The 19,795-nt window shown below is 52.4% G+C and overlaps 9 protein-coding genes across 9 annotated transcripts; 3 read left to right on the forward strand and 6 right to left on the reverse strand.

Annotated features, from left to right (window-relative positions):
* Positions 1-465: 465 nt before the first annotated feature.
* On the forward strand, positions 466-2,926 carry NEUTE1DRAFT_126079 (uncharacterized protein; the record flags this gene model as incomplete). Its single annotated transcript, XM_009857939.1, has 4 exons — positions 466-475; positions 531-570; positions 651-2,568; positions 2,652-2,926. The coding sequence occupies 4 exons, from the start codon at positions 466-468 to the stop codon at positions 2,889-2,891; spliced, it is 2,208 nt and encodes a 735-aa protein (XP_009856241.1).
* On the reverse strand, positions 2,883-4,507 carry NEUTE1DRAFT_72400 (uncharacterized protein; the record flags this gene model as incomplete). Its single annotated transcript, XM_009857940.1, has 2 exons — positions 2,883-3,722; positions 3,838-4,507. 2 exons carry the CDS (start codon positions 4,387-4,389, stop codon positions 3,210-3,212), a joined length of 1,065 nt encoding a protein of 354 aa, XP_009856242.1.
* Positions 4,508-4,912: 405 nt separating this feature from the next.
* On the reverse strand, positions 4,913-6,144 carry NEUTE1DRAFT_91094 (uncharacterized protein; the record flags this gene model as incomplete). Its single annotated transcript, XM_009857941.1, has 2 exons — positions 4,913-5,764; positions 5,818-6,144. 2 exons carry the CDS (start codon positions 6,106-6,108, stop codon positions 4,913-4,915), a joined length of 1,143 nt encoding a protein of 380 aa, XP_009856243.1.
* A 1,225-nt stretch (positions 6,145-7,369) lies between these two features.
* NEUTE1DRAFT_105586 (chitinase 1 precursor) lies at positions 7,370-8,825 on the reverse strand (the record flags this gene model as incomplete). Its single annotated transcript, XM_009857942.1, has 5 exons — positions 7,370-8,169; positions 8,235-8,304; positions 8,344-8,491; positions 8,529-8,627; positions 8,683-8,825. The coding sequence occupies 5 exons, from the start codon at positions 8,823-8,825 to the stop codon at positions 7,370-7,372; spliced, it is 1,260 nt and encodes a 419-aa protein (XP_009856244.1).
* A 575-nt stretch (positions 8,826-9,400) lies between these two features.
* NEUTE1DRAFT_118860 (uncharacterized protein) lies at positions 9,401-10,729 on the reverse strand (the record flags this gene model as incomplete). Its single annotated transcript, XM_009857943.1, has 2 exons — positions 9,401-9,852; positions 9,960-10,729. 2 exons carry the CDS (start codon positions 10,544-10,546, stop codon positions 9,819-9,821), a joined length of 621 nt encoding a protein of 206 aa, XP_009856245.1.
* A 232-nt stretch (positions 10,730-10,961) lies between these two features.
* Positions 10,962-12,763, reverse strand: NEUTE1DRAFT_72406 (uncharacterized protein; the record flags this gene model as incomplete). Its single annotated transcript, XM_009857944.1, has 2 exons — positions 10,962-12,399; positions 12,485-12,763. 2 exons carry the CDS (start codon positions 12,677-12,679, stop codon positions 11,338-11,340), a joined length of 1,257 nt encoding a protein of 418 aa, XP_009856246.1.
* An 895-nt stretch (positions 12,764-13,658) lies between these two features.
* NEUTE1DRAFT_126086 (uncharacterized protein) lies at positions 13,659-14,811 on the forward strand (the record flags this gene model as incomplete). The annotated part of the gene is made up of 2 exons (XM_009857945.1): positions 13,659-14,175; positions 14,240-14,811. 2 exons carry the CDS (start codon positions 13,659-13,661, stop codon positions 14,809-14,811), a joined length of 1,089 nt encoding a protein of 362 aa, XP_009856247.1.
* Positions 14,812-15,621: 810 nt separating this feature from the next.
* Positions 15,622-16,334, reverse strand: NEUTE1DRAFT_142486 (uncharacterized protein; the record flags this gene model as incomplete). Its single annotated transcript, XM_009857946.1, has 3 exons — positions 15,622-15,935; positions 16,013-16,253; positions 16,323-16,334. 3 exons carry the CDS (start codon positions 16,332-16,334, stop codon positions 15,622-15,624), a joined length of 567 nt encoding a protein of 188 aa, XP_009856248.1.
* A 1,626-nt stretch (positions 16,335-17,960) lies between these two features.
* On the forward strand, positions 17,961-19,754 carry NEUTE1DRAFT_91105 (uncharacterized protein; the record flags this gene model as incomplete). The annotated part of the gene is made up of 1 exon (XM_009857947.1): positions 17,961-19,754. The coding sequence occupies one exon, from the start codon at positions 17,961-17,963 to the stop codon at positions 19,704-19,706; it is 1,746 nt and encodes a 581-aa protein (XP_009856249.1).
* Positions 19,755-19,795: the final 41 nt, after the last annotated feature.

Below are 19,795 nucleotides of genomic sequence, written 5' to 3' on the forward strand. Positions count from 1 at the left end.
ATAAGATCGCTATCATTCGATGCCGGCTGGTGATGTTGTTGTTGATGTTTCGGTTGTGGTTTTGCTGTGACTGTGAGGCTGAACTAGGGACCTGGGGCCTTCAAGGGTCAAGTGCTTGGCAACAGCCACTCCACCGCAAGGATAAGTAGTGCAGGCGGAACCCAACCTCTGGAAGCTCGGCGGTTGCGGGGGGATGCCCCCAGGGGACACCACAAGGCAAGGACGGGAAGCAGCGAGCAGCCTGCCAACGCATCCACTGCCGCCAAGCCGTGCGACCCCAGTATTATCGCGTCTGTCAATTGATCCAGCGCGTTCCAATGTCGTCAATTGAACTCCTGCGACTACCTCTCTTCACTAACATCACACCCGTGCCACTCCAGTCTGTCGGCGGTATAAAAGACAGCTGCCACGCCTACCTAAGAATGTGATCCGCTCCAGCTAAGGATTGACCCCTTTCTCGAAGCCATGGCAACCAGTAAGCCTCTCAGTCCAGAATGCTTTCAGTTGGTTTTAGACTGACCTGAGCCAAGGTCGGCAGGAGCGCATGCAGGAGCGCATGCGCGGGGCGCAGTAAGTTGTTGACGATATCTTGTCTTTCTGCGTCATCTCTGTCATGAGACTTTTCCCGATTTTTAATGACATCCAAACAGTTCTCATCAGGTTGCCGATATCTCTTTCAATTTCGAGATCCCTCTACCCGTAGAGGAACCCTCGTCCGAGGAACCCACAGGTCACGATGAAGCGTCTTCGCCAACCAAATCGCCAGACACGGCTCTTGCTCCAGCTCCTACAGTAGAGACACAGCCTATAGCTGGGCAGGTGTTGACACGTCCAACGCCCAATACGTCTGTTAAAAGGAGTCGTAGGAGCCCCCCATCAGCAACGTCGATAGCTGCGATACATACACAGCCCCAGCCGCCGCACCCTCGAGCTACGAGTCCTTCAGCTGCGTCTGCGCAGTCGCGCTCTCCCGACACGAACGACTTTTCTGCCCACAATGACAAAGATTCACATACCGTCATCAGCGAGCGATCAACTCGGGAACGCTCCTCTGGCTTACGACGCACTTCTCCTACGCGGACGGACCATGGAACAGAAGATGTGACATCGCCGATAGTCGATAAACATCCTAGCCCAGCTCAGTCACAGTCGCATCAGCACTTGAAATCGCCCGAGCAACTCCCACCACAACCAATAAGCAGTGCAACCAAGGCACATCACCGGCCTCGCTATGTCTCGCCGACTGCTCTGACGGAAGAGGTAGACGAGAGTCCGGCCGATGCTCCCGGAAGCGGAAGGCGTCGACCATTACGGGTTGATGAACCTGGAAGCGCAGTGATTGGATCCAGCGCATTACTCCAGCAGGTTCTAAAGGAGTTGGACGATGGGACCGAACAAGAGCCAGAGCAATCTTCTCCACTCGAGCGCGCGGCATCACGGAAGAGTGGGGATTTGTTCGCTGTAAGGAGGGTGTCGGCCGAAACGCGGAGGAGCTCAAGACTCTCGGGTAGTAGTCCGCCTGAAAGTGTGGCGAGCCAAGACTTGGGCGAAGAGCCCTCGCCGTCGAAAGCAGCGCAGCAGGGCGGAACTGAGAGGGACAGAGATCCAGGGTTAGAGGCAGGAGACAGACAACGCGACACGCGCAGTGCTGAGCGTACCAATGACGGCGTCGAAAGCGAGCGTCCTAGCAGAGGAAAGGGGAAGAACAGGGGCCAGGAAGACGACACCGAAAAGGCCCAGGAAATTAGCGACAAGGAAGCTGCTCAACTTCTCGGCCGGAAACGTCCTAGACGAGCTGTCCCTGCGCCCTCCTCACAGTCAGAGGCAAGACCACCTGAGGAGGAGCCTCTGCTTAAGCGACGCCGCAGACAAATCGAGCCAGCGGATACGGCCCAACAGAAGCCATCCAAAGCACGAGGAGAAAGGCTTGAGCGCGCGCCTACTCCGGTATCGAGCCCTCCTCAGGAACAGCAGAAGCAACCAAAGCAACAAACGGCACCCGCAGGCCGCAGACGTACGACTCAGAAGACCCCGAAGGCGAAGCAGAGCAGAAAAACATCCAAGAAGGATGATGCAGAGGACCAAGGAAAGGGGGAGAAAGCAGAAGCCGTTCCGATTACCGTCCAGCGCTTCACAAAGCCGCCCAGAGCCAGCGACGATGCTGACGAACTAAATGCCAGTGTTCTTGACGCCGAGATTCCATTTGCGAACAGAGCCGGCGTCAACGCCATAGACGTCCTCTCCGAACTATGCGAGGGTCTCATTGCAGGGTTTTTAGCCAGGCTGGAGGAACGAGCCCGAGCTGCAGATGACGCAGCAACAAAGAGGGAACAAAAGACCAAGTTTCGCACCATGGAGGCGTTTCAGGAGGAGCTGAGGACTAGGCTACTGGAACGCACTATCGCCCTCGATACGCTCCACGCCCTGCGCAAACGGGTAAGGGTGGTGCAGAAGGAGAAGCTGGGATTGAGAGAGGAGATATTGAGGATACGCGCCGAGAGAGATCAAGTTTCGTTGAGGATGGACGCTATTCGGATTAAGCATGAGGTGGATAGTAAGGAGGCTTTGGTCAGTTCTTGCCCCGATCCACTTTTTCTCTCCTTTCCCTAATGGGGTTTGCTTGCTAACCTTCTCTTCTTTCTTGCTACTAGCGACACATATCGCTCTCCTCTGCCATGCATGACATAGACCTTGCGGTGGAAAGAGGTCAAGCAGCTCCCGAACTGTTCCCGGCTGAGCAGAAGATGGCAGACCTGGCGAACTTGGAGTTCCTCATCAGCAGGGTATCGGGTGAGGTGTGTAACAAGGGTAACGGCGGTGGGACATTAAAGCAGATCAAGGATTTCAATGCTTTTTTGGAGCGAGCGGCAAGTGTTTTAGAGGGCAGGTAATTGGGTACATCAATTCAATAGCATCTCGACACCACTGGACAAAAGCGTCTTGCTCGGGATGCCAGTTGTGCAACGATTCGAACTTGGTGTTGATATATCTTTATGTCAATGTCCAAGTACCTTCTGTTGGACTATGACACTGACCGATGCCTTAGCTGGCCCAAGTATCCGCAGCAACACTCTTCATGAATTTGACCATGTTATTTTGTGAATCTGAAATATATCCACATCTAGGTGGCTAAGTCGTACTGTTATGTCCGGAATCTGTTGCTTGTAATACATCCCCCTTCAACCTGACGGGATTGTCAAACACTCATTTCAATAGTTCGGTGTTCCAAGAACCCGCTTGATCTTATCTCCAATCGTCTCCTTACCCTCCATTCTGCGTTGCTCTCTCTCCTTGGATTGCTCGTTCCACAACTCCTGGAGATTCTTCGCCATAATCGCCTTGGCCCTGTGCTCAGCTCTGAGCGCCTCCTCTTCCGCAGCGCGCTCCGGCTCCGGAAGTTTGGCCAATTGCTCCTGCCAGGATTCCACGATGGCCTGGCTTGGTTCGTAGGGGTCCTTCCCTGGCTCTGTACCTGCACCAGCTGCTGATGTGGACTGAGGGGCAGCCGATGTTTTAGTCGGGTAGACGGGGACTTTGTAGGTGCTGTTTTCGAACAGCGAGGGGAACGCAGGAATTGGCCGGCCCTCAGCTTTGCACTTCTCGATCTCCGCTTCTTGGTCGAGCATCCGATGGTACAAAGCGTCGGCGTGCATTTGGATGTCCTCGTCCACTTCGGGCGAGCGGCCGTAGGTTTGGAGGTAGCCTAGGGCTTTTAGTAGTTTCTTCAACATTATTAACTTGGTCAGTAACTAATCGACGAAACAATAAGAGACAAAACTGCCTGCTCCGAACAGCTCGCGCCCAGGGAACACAGGGCAGTAATAACGCATAACATACCGATTGCATATTATAGCACCTCTCAAACTTCCTCACCGTATCCCGGCACATGGTCGCGCGATCCGCCCAGCTGCCGTGCTTCATACAGTTGTTCCAGTCCAGCTGTTCCTCGGCGCAGTTCTCCAGCGCCGCTTTGCCGATCATCGCCTTGCGCTCCTTGAACCCTTCCAGCACGTCCATTAGCTTCTCGTGGTCCGTCTTGGTCTCGGCCTCAATCTCGTACTGCGGCCGGTAGGTTTTCCATAGGTGCGCGTAGCGGCCATCTTGGTAGAGGGAGGCGCGTGGTACAGCTGGTTGTTGTTGTTGTTGTTGTTCCTGTTGTGGTTGTTCGGTCGCTGGTACTTTCGCTGTCGGTACAGGCGCCGCTGGAGCGCTGGCGAGATGCTGTTTAGCTTGTGACTGTTGCTGTTGCTGTTCCTGTTCTTGCTGAGTCGTGTACTTGACGGGGGACTCCCGGGCAAGGAACTCGCGGAGCTTGGGATCGAGCTTCCCCAGGGGATCTGACTCGTCGCTGCTGGAGCTGCTTCCGAACCACCCATCAAACCAGCCCATTGTTGCTGGGTTCCAATGTTGATCCTAACCGCAGCACTTGCGCTTTGGTGATAGTCTTCCAGCGACAGGAAAGCTGGGCTAACGCGCAAGTCTGGTAAGTACTATCGCGTTTGTGGCACCATGAGGGAGGGGTAACTTCTGTTCCGTTGCCCTGCGAGCTATCGAGAGCTTGCAAGTTGGGCGGACCAAGACGGCAGAATGACCGGCCTCGGGAATTGCGAAGGGTGGTTGATCTAACCCTAACCCTAGACTAAACTCACCAGAACATCGCCCGTTCGCCTCCGGCTGTGGAAGGAGGAAAGGGGCAACCTCTGAACCTCTCAATCTGGTTCTAGTGGTAAACAACTTGCATCCGGGCACTTGCACTTCTAGCAGTTCAAACCCTGACATTACGCCTTTGCGTGTCAGTACTCTATGTAACATGCCGCGCTTTTCTCAAAACTTAGCATCCAAAGATTGACAATGTTTCTTTTACATTTGCTACTAAATCATAACGCTACCTGAGATTACGCTGATCGCCTGCTCAAAGCAACAGCATCCCCAGCACGCTCCCCGCACCAGCGATCAAAGCAGCACCACCCATCAAATCTATGGGCCGCCCGGCTCCTGAATTTGATCGAGTAGTCGCGGTAGTCGACGCATTCTGAGCAACTCCTGACGTTTGTGATGTTATAGCTGTCACCAGCGTCTGAGTCATGCCATCCGAGACGGTGGTCAGAGTAGTGAGGCTACTACCTGAACCGCCTCTGCTGGCTGGAGCTGCAGTTGATAACCCAGAAGTCTGTGTCGAATTGCCGAAATGAACACCGCCAGAACTAGAAGGACTTTTCGAAATTCCGGTGACCAGCGATTGATGGGCAGCACCAGTTCCGTGTGGCTTCCCTCCGCCGACTACGCTGGCTGCTGGAGTAGTGCTGTTTGTGATGGGGAAGAAGCCGGGTGGGCGGGAGGTTATCGCAGCTCTGGAGGTATCTGCGGTGGCGGAACTAGCACTGGCTGAAGACTCGGTAATAACTGAGGTGAGGAATCCGTTGCTGGCTGTGGTCGATGTCGTGTCCGCACCAGCTGTTTCGGTTCCGGCTGTCTCGGTCGCAAATGCCTTAGTCGTTGTTGTCTCGAGTGCAACAGAGCTTGGGAAAGCTGAGTTCTCGGTTGTTGTCTCGAGTGCAACAGAGTTTGTGGAAGCTGGGTCCTCGGCAACGGCAGTGCTTGAGGCTTCAAGGCTCGACAACTCAGCGGTTGATATAGCAGCTGAAGTCACTTCAGTGGACTGAACCGGAGACACCTCAGAGATTTCGGCAGTCGTTGAAATCTGTGAGACAAGAGGGATAAGCTCACTGGTTGTGCTAGCCAGAGTAGCTGCCCCATCCACCGCCTATAAGAAGTCAGTTGCGATTCTCTCTTGAACGGGCATCAGGTCCAACATACCGACGAAGCAAGGCCTGAAAGAGGTCGCAATTCGCCTGCGGAAGCCTCTGAGGCAGCGGGGGTAGCGATGGATGTCAAAGACTGAATGCTTTCCTGGCTGCTGGCCACAACCTCTGCCGGGATTGTGGTGCCGGGAGCAACACTGGCACCGAGAGCAGATGTCGCAATGGGAACAGTCGTTTCGCTGTTCACACTGGAGTCTTGAACTGGAATAGCTGGTTGCGTGGCGAGCGTGTCGTGAATACAGATGGCCAGGAGACAGGCCGCAAGGTTTCTGGCCGAGTACTGCATTATGACTTGTCCTTCGTGTCAACTCGTGATCGGGACGCGAACTTGATCCAAACGGGAAGTTCCAAGAGAATCAAATGGGTATAATGAAACGAACGGCAAAGCAAACTGTCAGGTAGTAACGAAGAACGGAGTGCAAGCACTCGGGTGAGAAAGAGAAAGAGACGACTGAACAAAAGAAATTAGACACTAGAGCATGGATTGAAGTGTCAAAGTTGGGGGATATAAGAAAGAGAGCGCATAACCACAACAAGTCGGACAGAAAAGAAGATGGATATACGAATCTAGGCCTGTTCCACGACGTATATCACCGGCACTATCCTTCCAGAATGCACATGGCTTGCCATGAAAGTAGAAGCACCGGAGAGGGGTCACTGTCTCAGGATAGCTCGAGCACCAGCGTAGCGTAGGGGGAGCACAAGAAACAACTTGGATAGTCAGATACAGGTGAGATCTGGATCCAAACATCCTGGTACCTCATGTGGCAAGGTAGAGAAGTTGGGACGAGCAAGGGGTTGTTGACGGCCATCCAGAACCGGGAGGAAAGCCTCCCGCTTCTGCGCACGCCTTGAACCTTCCGTCTTGGCATAGTCGTTTCTACTATTCTGGGAGTCTTGTGCCTCCGTGAAGGTCTTGGATCACTGGTGGCAAGGTAAAGATCCAAATCTCTGAGACGTAGAGTAATAACAGCCTGTTCATGGTGAAACCAGACTGTTACCTAGCTGAGCACGGACATAGATGTTAGCGAGGCGAAGGGGTAGCATGCTACAGCACCCACTATAGTCGTACTGTCATACGATCGGAAAGAAAAAGTGTGAAACATCCAAGTTTCTTTTTTGTCATTGTTTCCGCTCAAGGTTTTGAAGCTCACAATCGCAAAGTTTCCCAAAATCTAGACAAGCTTTCGAATTCCAAGTCGCCACCTGCTTGCCAGCTCACAAGTGTTCTCCTTGTCCAACAGCAATATCAGGGAATCGTGCCCTTTTTTTAGGGGCAACTTCGAACACATATCAAGAAAATCCAAGACAAGTGACCTAGCAGGCGTATGCCTTAATGGAAATCCGGTATTTCTCAGAGCTTATATAACAGAACCCAAGAGAATAGATATCTTCCAACACTCTGCAGATTCGGCTGAGTAAAGAACATTTCGAATTCAAGTTGAATCAAGAGCAAGTGATACCCAGCAATACATTCAAATGAAACAACCAAGCGCATAGCTCGACACGATCCAGGTCTCAACCAAGCCTTCCACATCACAACATCCTCAGGATTCTGGCACACCAGCCCGAATATTAGCATACCTACTAGCGGGATACGCCAACAGATTCTTCGTCTGATCCAGCCTCTTCATCTGAGTCGCCAACGTTCCAATCAAGCTCTTCGCACCAGCCTTGTCACCGCTTGCCTCCCAGAACACCGCACCACCCAGTCCCCTAAGGAAGATGTACTTCGTCTTCACCAGAGCGCTCAGGACATTGTCATACGTAATGAGCTCGCGCGACGATGCGTCGTAGCTATAAGTGGCCTTGGCCAGATTGTCGTACTCCTCCTTCGCTCCGGGGCGTGGAAGGTCTCTGTAAACCCAGGTCCCTGGCTCCAACGTGCCGGCGCCGATGCCACTGTACGGCTTACCCAGTCCGTCAGTGTCTTCGAACGAGCGGCCGTATAGTGGCAGGCCGAGAACAATCTTGTTGGCTGGGATGCCGCGGCGGACGAAGTCGCGGACGGCTTGATCGGTGTTAAATCTGGTTGTGAGAAGATTCTTGGGACTGGGGAGGAGGTTGGCCTGGTGGCCCGTGGTGGAATCCCACGAGCCGGTGTAGTCGTACGCCATCAGATGCCAGGAGTCAATGTACGGGTTCATGCCGGGAAGGTCCATGACGCCGTAGTGCTGAGGTCCGGCGGGTGCGGCGATGGTGATGAGGAAGTGATAGCCAGGGGCGTATTGCCGGGCATAGTCATCAAGGGCTTGTCGGCAGGCCCGGAGAAGGAGGACAAAGTCTTGTGCCTCGCGTGCATTTGTCGGATATTCCCAATCGATATCGAGGCCATCGAAGCCCCAATCTGAAGGGCTGGATTAGATTTTTTCTTCTCATCCTCGGGATAGAAGTTCTCTGGAGCTCACTCACCTTGTACAAGCTTCACGGCGGAAGAAGCAAACCTTCGTCGTCCTTCCTCAGTGGCGGCGACTGGTGGGAACTTGGGTGATTACGTCCATCCTCCTATGGAAAGGAGGACTTTCATATTCCTGTTCCTCTTCTTCAGAAGGTACATTTGCTTGACGCAGCCGTAGACATTCTCGCCCGGTTCACTCCACGAGTCGCCAGGATAATGTTTCTCAAGGTCTGCGTAAGTGTCCGAAGATACTCTGCTAGGTGTCAGTGCCCTTTCAAAGTCTATATCGTCAGGACTGTGAGACCTACACCTGCCCGTCTGGTTTGATATCTGCGAAAGAATATAGCACGTGGGTTATTTGTGAAGCAGGAAGCTGTTGAGGCTGGAAGTTGGCACCGTAGATACCCCTGTGATGGTTAGTTAGTATGCCCGTCCTGAAGTTTCTGATCGTTGATAACCTACCAGTTCGTAAAGTAAACGGCATTGCGATATGAAGACACTGTCGTGTTCCCAGCAGATTGAATCTGGAACTGGCTAGTCGCAGCTGCTGCTGGCGTTGATATCACCAGCAGAGGGATGACGCAGGTTATGAAAGAAGACAACATGATTTCTATTGAACCGTGAAAAGATCTCCCCAAACAGTAGCACAAGTCGACATTGGGCACATCAACAATGCTTCCTACCTGGGAGTTTTATAGCTCAACTCAACCTGATTTCCAACAGTCAAGTATATTGAGAAATCTTGATGAATGTCCTTGACTTCGCGATACATCACGTCGCCAAATAAGACACAACCGCGAGGCATTGGAATGTGGACTCGGGTGCTTCCAGCCCTTGTCTCATGTCCATGCTTAAGATTCTTCGGGCTGGCGAGAATGCTTTCAAGACGGTGTCGGAAGTGGCAGAAGTGGCTGATCCTTCAGTGTCCCATCTCATCACCTTCAGAGCATGACACTATTTACTACAGTAAATGTCAAGGAAGCGGAGGACCGCGCACAATAAAGAAACAGACGAGTCGACGTGATTATAAGTGGTGTATCCCTTGAGGATGGTTCAACGTTTCGCCAGGAAACGGAATATTAGAGGTCTGTAGTACCGTCCATACCTGTCAAAGTCATCGAAGAGGAAAAAAAGGCTATCTTGGTGAAAGTGCCCTGATCTTAAACCCTCCTTATGAATTCCTGATACCGATTTAAAACTCACATATGTAATACACGGTGCTATCATGCATACCTAAAGTGCAACATTCCAGCGACATTAGCATTTGGTGGAACAGGGCGATAGCTCTGAATATCCCTCCACGTCATGCCCAACGCTCCCTCCACGTCATGCCCAACGCTCCCTCCAGGTGCGCGGCAATTGAATGTGAGAGACACTACTCTGTTAGGGGTTAAATTCTCGTCTACACGACGTAACCTATCCCCAGCCCACTACAGGATTGCATAATGACCCTTTTGTTGACGAGGAAATAGCTTCATCGCTTCCCAATCATTCCAACGATTCTCAATATTCATAAAGTTCATCAACCACCCAACCTCCAATACTTGTAGACTCCGTGCCAACACCTCCCAGCCTCTACTTGCCAATGGTGTGGCCCACTACATCACCGCCTTCTCCTCGTTGATAGTCGGTCTGTAGAGATAGGCACATACTCATCAGCCTCAATCCTTAGAGGTACCATTTGCAAAGAACCGAACCAACCAGTACCCAAAGGAACATCAGAGAGAGTAACCACTTACAACTTATGCAGTACCGTCTTACCTCCATAATACCCAAGCCGCAGCCGCAGCCCTCCTGTTCTATCATCCATCTTCTCCTCCATCCTCTTCTCCGCCCTCATGAGCAACACTGGCATCACTGCGTACATCACCATCCAACCTCCCCAAGCCATGCCTGCCACGCTCTTCATCTCCTCCCACATCCACCCTCCATACCCTTCCTCATACAGCACAAAAGCCACCACCATCTCAGCCGAGACCATGAATGCCAGCGCCATGGAGCAGATGGCTAACCTTAAATAGGCGACGCGGGGTACCTCATAGTGGCGGAGGACAAGGTGAGCCCATATTGCTGAGGTGATGGTTAGGAGGATGGTCAAGCAGAGAATGCGGTTGTTGTGGTCGGGGCCAGAGGAGGAGAGAAAGTGAGCGAAGGTGGTGATGGGTATGAGTTCAGCATAGGCAATGTAGCCGAGGAGTAGGCTGGTGAGGAAGGTGAGGAGGAAATAGTAGAAGGAGACGCGGATAACGAAAACAGCGAGGGCGATGTCCCAGAGGACTTCGATGATGGAGTCGGTGGTTTCGAATAATGGCCAGGAGCCTTCCATTGCTGTCTGTATATTTCTATGGCTTATCGTGTGATATGGGCGGTGATTTGGCAAAGTGACTGTTCTTGTATATGATGAGGACTGGTGTGTCACCCCTGTCAATGGTGTGTATGTGTTTGCGTATGTGTGTAGGTGATGATGAGGCAAAATAGACGCCAGTCAAACAGCAGTCGATGTAAACTTCCACTTGTTATGGATGACTTTTTTTTTCCCACACCATCGGCCTGTAGAGCATCTATATATCCATTGTGACCCAAACCTACACCGAGGCGACATCAATACTCAATCTGGCGACAGGAACAAGCCCCCTCAGGGGCCAGGTGATGGGGTGACTTTTATGGCGTGACACGCTGAGCTGCCCATTCCGACAGGTCATTGGAAAGTGACATGACCAAACAGAAAACCGCTGAGCCACCATAAATCCCAGGAATCAAGCCAAGGCCATTTCTTGCCAGTTATCGTAAGGAATAAAGCCGTGTCAATGCAGTCGTTACAAACATGTAATGTTTACACCACCTCATCCAAAGGGTAGGTGATTTACAGTTGAGCGGCCCAGTCGCTGTGTCAAACCCCTGAAATTTACAGACAAGGACGTGCCAAAACATGATGACGGCGCAATGAAAGGGCATCCAACACGATACAGGACAATATCTAATCTATAATCATATCCCCAAACTCCCGTCGTCGCTTATCTTGGGTATCGTCTGTATTCGTCTCCATGAAGAAAAGAGAGTTCTTCGTTGCGCACTGTTCCAGTTGAGTTGAATTGTCCAAGCACGTTAAAGACATGCTTAGAGTTCGGTCTTAGCCAGTTTCTGAGCAAGCTCATCAACCTCCTTGTCCTTGACCTGAACAACTGGCTCTTCCTGAGCCGCCTCGGCTTCCTTGATGAGCTTCTCTGCCCTCTCTTCGACTTCCTCCTCCTCCTCCTCCTCTTCTTCTTCTTCCTCCTCATCTTCCTCCTCAAGGTCGCTCAGGCTGTCAAGACCCCACTCGTCCTCGGCGACAACATCGCCACCAAACCGCTCCTTGCGCTCCTCGAGAAGATCTTGCAAAGCGATAATGGCCTCATCGTCCTCGGTGAACTTGTTGCCGTTGAGTTCGATCTTCTTCAAGGCAGGAAGAGCCTCCTCAGCGGCCAGAGCCAGACCCTTAATGCCACGGGCGGTAATCTCATTGTACTGGAGGCGCAGGATCTCGAGCTTCTTGTTCTTTCCCTTCAGAAGCGCCTCCGACAAAAGGATACCGCCCTTGGCAGAAAGGAGAGAGTCACCGATGCCAAGTTCGATGAGCTCAGTCCAGCCGGGGGTCACCTTCGCAAGAGCCTTAGCGCCCTTGAGGGTGAAGGTGTTGTCCTGGAGATCGAGAATCTGGAGCTGAGAAGCGTGGTTAAGACCCTCGCTCAGCAGATGGGATATACCCTCTTGCCGAATACCGTTTTGGACCATCTTAATCTGCTTAACCTTGTTATGGAGTCTGAAAGTCTTAGCCCACGCGGTCATACTGCCGTTCTCCAGACGGTTACGGCCACAAATGACGGTCTCGAGGTAGGGAACATCCTGTCCCTGCTTGCGCGCTTCTTCCTTCTTGGCGTGGAGTTCGGACAGAGCGTCGGCAATCAAAATACCGGCATGGGGACCCAGGCCGTTGTTGTTCAGATACAGGTGCTGGAGAGGGACGTGTGCGGCGAGGAAGGCAACAAGGGGCGCCTGGGTGTTGAGGCCGAATGCATTGTCGTTGAGGTTTATCGTGTTCAGCTTGGGGAGGTTAAGGATGGAGGTGAGGAGCGAGGAAAGGGCCTCGGGGATCTCGTTGAGCAGACGGCCGGTGAAAATATCGGCAAAGTTGGCAACCTAAAAGGCAACAGGTGGTTAGCCGCCGTCCCTTCTTCGTAATGCGCCGAGGCCCATATATGCACTTGAGAACAGCTAGACATACACGAAGAGTCTTCTTGGTGGCGAGAACCTCACCAAGCAACTTGCAAGCGCCGACGCCCAAAGTGTTTCCCAAAAGGCGGACTTCCTCGACATCGTCCATGGCCCGGAGGGGGGCAATATGGGCCTCGAGGTCCTCGGCGGTGTCGAGCTTCAGACCTTTCCCCTCGAGGGAGAAGACCTTGGTAGAGACGGTCATTGTGTAAGATGTGTATAAGAAAAAGCGGGCTTAGTTTCGGGAAGAACTCGAGTAGCACAAAGCAGACGCGAAGACGGTGGAAGCGGGAGGGAGATGGAAATCGCGTTGACGCGGTGGACGAGTGCAGGATAGATATGCAAGTGCGCTCAAACAGCCCCGAGTTCTAGCGGGGGAGGGGTTGACAAAAACTGCCACAGCGGCCGGGTCTAGGCGCTTCTCGCGCCTGTACACTAGGCGTCTTATGCTGTAGTGGGGGCATCAGTCAGGCAACTAGCGAATGGGATGACGCACTTGCTTGAGATGAGCTGGTCATGAAGCCCCAGAGAGATCATGAAACAGAGGGAGGCAGGGAGGCGATTGCCCCCATACACCACACTGAAACGGACGAAAATCTGGGGCTCGGTGGGAGCCCAGGCAGGGATGGGGCCTGACCTCCAAGCCAGCCAGCTCAGGCGGCCGCCAGCTGTCGCAGGTTGCGCTTCCACTTTGCTGATAACGGTCACCCTGGCGCGACATCGCCCTTCTGAAAGATGCGGCCGACGGCACCAGCAGGCGCACGGGGGGACCCATTACCCAGCCGTGGACGGGGCAGCTCCGCGTCGACAAACCTGGGGAAAATGAGGAAGGTCCGAATTCTTACCTACATACACAGTAGACACAGCTGCTTCTTCGATTCAACAGTTCACCTCAAATCCCTCCCGCTCGACTCTTCACTCGAACTTCGAACATCCTACCTTAAACAAAACCCAGAGCAGATCAGGGCCACACGGTAACAATTTTACACGGACCCCGTTACGAAACGATATCCGACATCAACTCGTGGCGCGACGCCATTCACCACCATCGCCAACTGTCGTCCGCAACTACGGCGCATTATCACCACATCTCTCCTTCTTGAACATTTCCGCCTTGTTTGAACGGGCGTACACATTGAGAAACAGAACAACCCAATCTTCTATACACGAATCATTCAGCTACAATGACTAGAGAACACTCTCCTGCGGATGACTCGCCGCTGTCATCAATGGCGTCGTCCGACGAGGAAGAGATTTTCGCGGACGAGGTGCCAGAAGCCGTCGACGAACCAGAGGAGCCCCCAACAAAGCGTATCAAAGTTACCACCGGGTCGACAGCCTCATCGGCTGTTATCCAGGAGCCCGAGGCAGACCCAGACTTTCCAGACGGCATGTCCGATGTCTCCTCCGATACCGATGGCGACATCCCGAGTTCGCCAATTAATGCGCGACAAGACGAAGATGACTTCCAGGAACAAGTCACTGTCTGTGCTTGGGAAGGCTGCAAAGTTGGGGATCTGGGAAATATGGATAGGCTCGTTGAACACATTCACAACTCGCACATCGAAGGTCGACAGAAGAAGTACACGTGCGAATGGATTGGGTGTAGTAGGAAGAGCTTACCGCATGCCAGCGGCTATGCGCTCAAGGCGCACATGCGATCTCACACTAGGGAAAAGCCATTTTACTGTTATTTGCCAGGTAAGCCGCCCTCCTTTGGCAGTTGGAAGATGGATGGCCTTCTAATACTTACGTGACGTACCAGAATGCGACCGCGCTTTTACACGTTCCGATGCCCTAGCCAAACATATGCGGACAGTCCACGAGACCGAAGCTCTACGACCTTCTGACCCGGTGCCCAAGAGTATGCAAGCAGGGGGCGGTCCGGCTGGAAAGTCAGCCAAAGTGAAGATCATAATCCGAAGGCCGGATTCTCATGCGGCCGGACAAGACGACTCAGTTGACGATGCTAGCGGCGGAGACGACGGGGCTGATTTTACGCCTTTGACCGAAGAGCACGGTTTCACTACCAAGGAACTCGACATGCCGCTCGACAGGTTGATGAAGCTGTGTCGACTACAAGTCAAGTTGGTAGAAGCGGAAGGCGAGAAGCTGCGCAAGGACTGCAAACTCTGGGAAGAGCTGTACAAGCAGGAGTGGCTTGAAAAGGAAATCCTGCTCGATCAGGTCGTACGCAGCGAACAGGCCTGGCACGCACGCCGTCAAGCCGTGTTAAAAGGTATGGCGGACGTTCAGCTACCGGAAAAAGCTGTGGCAAACGGGACAGTTGGTGAGGACGATACAGCCGAGGCCGCCAGACTCACTGTGGAGGAATAGATGCCGATTCGGTGCTGCTAGGGCTTAGGCGCCGTACCGGGCAAATGCTTCAAACCACACCGTCTGTTACCCTTATGCGTCAAGGGTTTTGGAAGGCCTTGTTACACTCGCATAAGCCGTGACCTGGCCTTCAAAAAGGAATAACAAGGCATTGCTTGACGCCTTGTTACACTCCGCCGATGAGTGTGCAATCCTACAGCGGCTGCTTGGCTTTTATCCATCCACTTCTTTCGTTTTTGTTCGAGAAACCATGACGAGCATTATTTAATAATCTGGGGTGTATGGAGTAACGGGAATACAATTGAGCATGGTTATGGGTTATGGATTACTTGTGGGTAAAAGGGTATTATAGGTTCGACAGCTTTTTACAGTATCAATCCATGTGCCTGCTTGTCGCTGGTGAAGCAGGATGCATCTGCTCGTAGCCAACGTTTGTTCCTCGCTGGAAATAACGTGTGGACATCTCAAGCACAGCAGTATACTGGCATCTTGAGCGTGGAGTGACGAGGAATGAATGTGAACATCAGCCAGGACTCTGCACAGCACATGTTTTGGTAGTTATTGAACCAAAACCCTTGACGTGTTATATAACCGCAATGCTGCGCCAAGTGATCAAAACGACATAAAGTACACAGTCAAAGGTTGGTGAATACAACTCAAACCAAAAAAAGTAGTCCCTGAAATCTCACCAAACTCCGGGAATACAAATTGACTACTAGGTAAGGAACCGTTTTCCTTTCAAACAAAAAGAAAGACATAACCCCTTTCCCACACTCACACGCGGCAGGACTTAGAGCACAAATTCAGCGCCTAGATCTCCTTACGAGTGACCCTCTTCTTATCACCATCAAACCTCTTCTCAGCTTCAGCGTTCTTGAAGGGGAAGTTGCTCGTCCTCTTGTCGGCACCAGTCGTAGCATTGACCTTGCCTTGCTCGCCAGCAAACATAAAGAGCCAGAGGGCGTATGCGGACATGATGGCACTGCCGGTGAAGCCGAGCAGGTAGCCGACGTGGCCGCCGCTGCTGGTGTAGCGGCTGTAGCCGTAGGCGGCGCCGATGGTGTGGTAGAACATCGAGATGAAGACGACAGCGTTGGCGTAGGGGGAGTTGGGGTCGTTTGGGGCTGTAAAGAATGCAGGTGTCAGTGTGTGTTTTCAGGGCCCAGAATGAGTGAAAGGTAGTAGGTAGGTGGAAACTTACAGGTCACGTTGGTGGTGAGTGGTAGAGCACCGGATAGGGTGACGATGAGGAGGCCGATGGTCAATTGGGAGAAACCGAGGTATCGGGCAAAGTATGTCTCTACGACGTTTACCACGGCAGGAGCATGAGCATGTCCGCCGTTCTCTGTGAGCATCGAGCTGATGAAGGTCGGCCAAACGATGAGCGGCACTGCTTGGAGGGAGAGCCAGCCCAGACTCGCAAACGCGTATGTTGAAATGGACTACAAGTAGAGACGGTCAGAACATACCACGGGAATGTTGGGATCACTGGAGGTTTTCCCTTCACTTACATCGTTTCCCATGGTTGCTGATGAAGAGATTCGGTATTGAGTGATGATGAATGTGGATGTCTAAGGATCTCGGTCCAAGTGAGAGTTGAATAAATCAGTTTGCTGCTGTTATGGAAGGGAGAATCGTTGTCCTGAGGCAAGATACGGCTACGCAAAAGGAAAGAAGTTTCACAAGCAGACACCGTCACGTTGGTTCTTATAAAGTAAATATTACCGTCCCCAATGACGAATTGGAGCTCCAGTAACCCAGGCACGAACGGCTAGCACCACACCATGGAAAACGTGAAAGGTAGGTACCTGTCACTGCGTGCGGTAGCCGATCATCAATTGAGGGTACTACGTCATCGATAACGACTGCGATTGCTGATAAGTAACCTTGCGCCTGCCGGACGATCCCTGCGCGGCTAAGATCTGGCAGATCTAGCGGAAATGCTTATGCCGAAGACAACCAACCTAAGCCATAGGGGATTGCTATCTTCTATCATTTGGGTTTATGAAAGCCTTGGAAGAAAACGGAGAGAGGCTCAAGAAGGTTTATGTGACGTTCTCAAATCTGGCTATTGTCCCATGACGCTTCAAACGGAGGCCAGCTTCTCTCTCTCTGAAGGCTAATAAGAGCTTCAAATCTCCCCTGTTTAAGCCATGGCCGAAGAACCAAACTAACAAACAAACCAGTATTGAATTGTACCTTCCCATGCAAAACCCCCCCAAGTAGTGTATCAGATACTTTCCAGGTACTATTCCCAGCTTTCCGTCCAACCATTGTATTCACTTAACCACAGCCTGATCTAAAATTTGTCCGAATAGCCCGACCTCTTTTGGGCGCGCCGAACTTACTGCTTTGATCAGTTTTCCGATTCAACATTTCTTCGTGAAATTGTGATGCAGGCATCAAAGACGAGTGACTGGAGTCGATTACATGTCGGCTTTCCAACGGGGGGGAGTGGGGAAGGTGTCCGGCGGAACTCCGAAGCGTCGCACGGGACAGTGGACACTGCAAGTACACCTCTGCATGGATTTAACTTGTTAGCGTGGTTTTTGGTGGTGGCAAAGAACCTTAATCTTCCCACAAGAAACAGCCCACTTGGCTGCTATCTGGTCCCTGTTTCTTGTAGCGCCAACGTACCAAGCTAACAAGTTATATCCATGCAGAGGTGTAATGTAGCGACAGAAACTAAAACCGCCACTGAGCAAAAGCCGATGTCGCATTAACCCCCCTGCACAGTCCAATCAAGCCTCGAGGAAATGTCAATTTCAAAGCAGTAACCGCAGCAGCTTCTGACTGTCGCCATCTGCAGCAAAACTTCTTCGGAAAGAAACAAACTATAGCATAGACTTGAACGGATCTGATTCCTGCTCATCTCTTTAGACGATCGCAGTCCTTGACAGTAAAAACAAAGACAGACAGAAAGAGAGAAACCTCTAGCAAAGCGTCCGTGGGTTTCTGGGTTCAGTGGGGCACTTGCAACTGCATCGATTTGTAAGAGCACGACTTAGCAACCCAGCACACTTGACTTTCGAATCACTGCCAACACGAACGATATTTCTCGACGATATCCACCGATCCTATCAAAACCCAACCGTTGACCTTCGCGCCTACGATCATCAGGCGCTTAGCCTGATAATCCATGAATAATCATGTCCGCGATTCTCTCCGTTGACGACCTTAACGACTTCATCAGCCCGGGCGTAGCCTGCATCAAGCCCATCGAGACTTTGCCGACCGCCGCGCCGTCCGCAGGCGACGTCAACTCCTCCCTCGAAGTGGAGGTTATACTTGACGGCCAGCAACCAGAAGCCAAGAGCAATGCTCCGCCGGCTGAAATCTTGCTTACCGACTGTCTCGCCTGCTCTGGCTGCGTAACGTCCGCCGAGGCGGTACTAGTCAGTCTACAAAGTCACAATGAGGTTCTCAACATGCTGGACTCCGCCCCGGCTTTGAAGCTGGTAGGACCTGATGCGAACGGAAAGTACTCGGTCGAAGGCCTGGAAAACAGCGACGCGAAGCTATACGTTGCCAGTGTCTCTCCTCAGAGCAGAGCCAGTTTGGCTGCAGCATGCGGCAACGGTGTTACAGAGCAGCAAGCTGACCGGATGATCGAACAGCTTTTCTTGGGTGAACAGGGTCTAGCAAGAGGTGGAAAATGGGGGAACAAGTTCACGTGGGTGGTGGACACAAACACGGCGCGGGAGGCAACTCTTGTCCTTGGGTCTGACGAAGTCCTTGGAGGCTTGATAGCGCCGTCTGACAAAGCTGCTACACCAGTTCTCACTGCTTCGTGCCCTGGTTGGGTATGCTATGCGGAAAAGACACACCCCTACGTACTACCGCATCTTTCTCGAGTAAAATCACCCCAGGCCCTCATGGGCACCCTTTTGAAAACATCCCTCAGTCGAATCCTTGATATCGCACCCGAGAGGATATGGCATTTGGCTGTGATGCCATGTTTCGACAAGAAGCTCGAGGCTAGTCGTGAAGAGTTGACAGATGCTGTCTGGGCTGGGGATGGCAAGCCGGGCAGAGGAGTACGGGACGTCGACTGTGTTATCACAAGCAAGGAGGTCCTCATGCTTGCCGCATCCAGAGGCTATGACTTTTTCAGTCTGTCGGCCTCGATGCCGCCCCAAACCCCCCGATTTCCAGACCAATTAATACACGACTTCCTATTTCGACCCGGTCACCGTCAACAGTCACGTGAAGCTGGCACATCCGGCGGTAACATGCACTTCATCCTTCGCCACTTGCAAGCGAAGAATCCGGGCTCACAGATACAGACAGTACCAGGGAGGAACGCCGACGTTGTTGAATACAAGTTGACCGCGGAAGCGGGCGAGGTTATGTTCAAGGCAGCGCGGTATTATGGTTTCCGAAATATTCAGAACTTGGTCCGCAAGCTGAAACCCGCAAAAGCATCCCGAATGCCTGGCGGAAAGCCATTTGGTAGCGCCAAGAGACCGGCAGGCAAAGCCAGCGGTTTGGACTATGGCTATGTTGAGGTAATGGCTTGCCCAGGCGGCTGTACCAATGGAGGTGGCCAGATCAAGGTAGATGACCAAGTGGTAGTTGATCGGAAGGGTCTCGCTGTAAAACCAGGACCCCAGGAGCAGAAGGAGTGGCAGAAAGAAGTCGATGAAGCGTACTTCTCGGGAGACGAGTCAGGCTCAAGAGCCCAGGATGAGAGTTTGGATCTGGTTGTTGATGGCATTTCCCCTTCGCATATCCGAAATGTCTTGACCCACTGGTCAACATTGACGGGGATACAACTGGAAAGATTGGCGTACACAAGCTATCGGGAGGTTGTCAGTGACGTCGGCAAGGAGAAGAAGATGACTGATACTGAGAGAGTCGTCCAGCTTGCGGGGAAGATTGGCGGAGGATGGTAGAGCGCCGCACACCAGTCAGAGACCTATCGGGGGATCGTCAATATGAATAATAGAGGTCATCCAGCTTAGCCTCCACGGCGAGCGAATCC

This window comes from Neurospora tetrasperma (genome assembly GCF_000213175.1).
Source record: "Neurospora tetrasperma FGSC 2508 unplaced genomic scaffold NEUTE1scaffold_81, whole genome shotgun sequence".
Taxonomy (NCBI): Eukaryota; Fungi; Ascomycota; class Sordariomycetes; order Sordariales; family Sordariaceae; genus Neurospora; species Neurospora tetrasperma.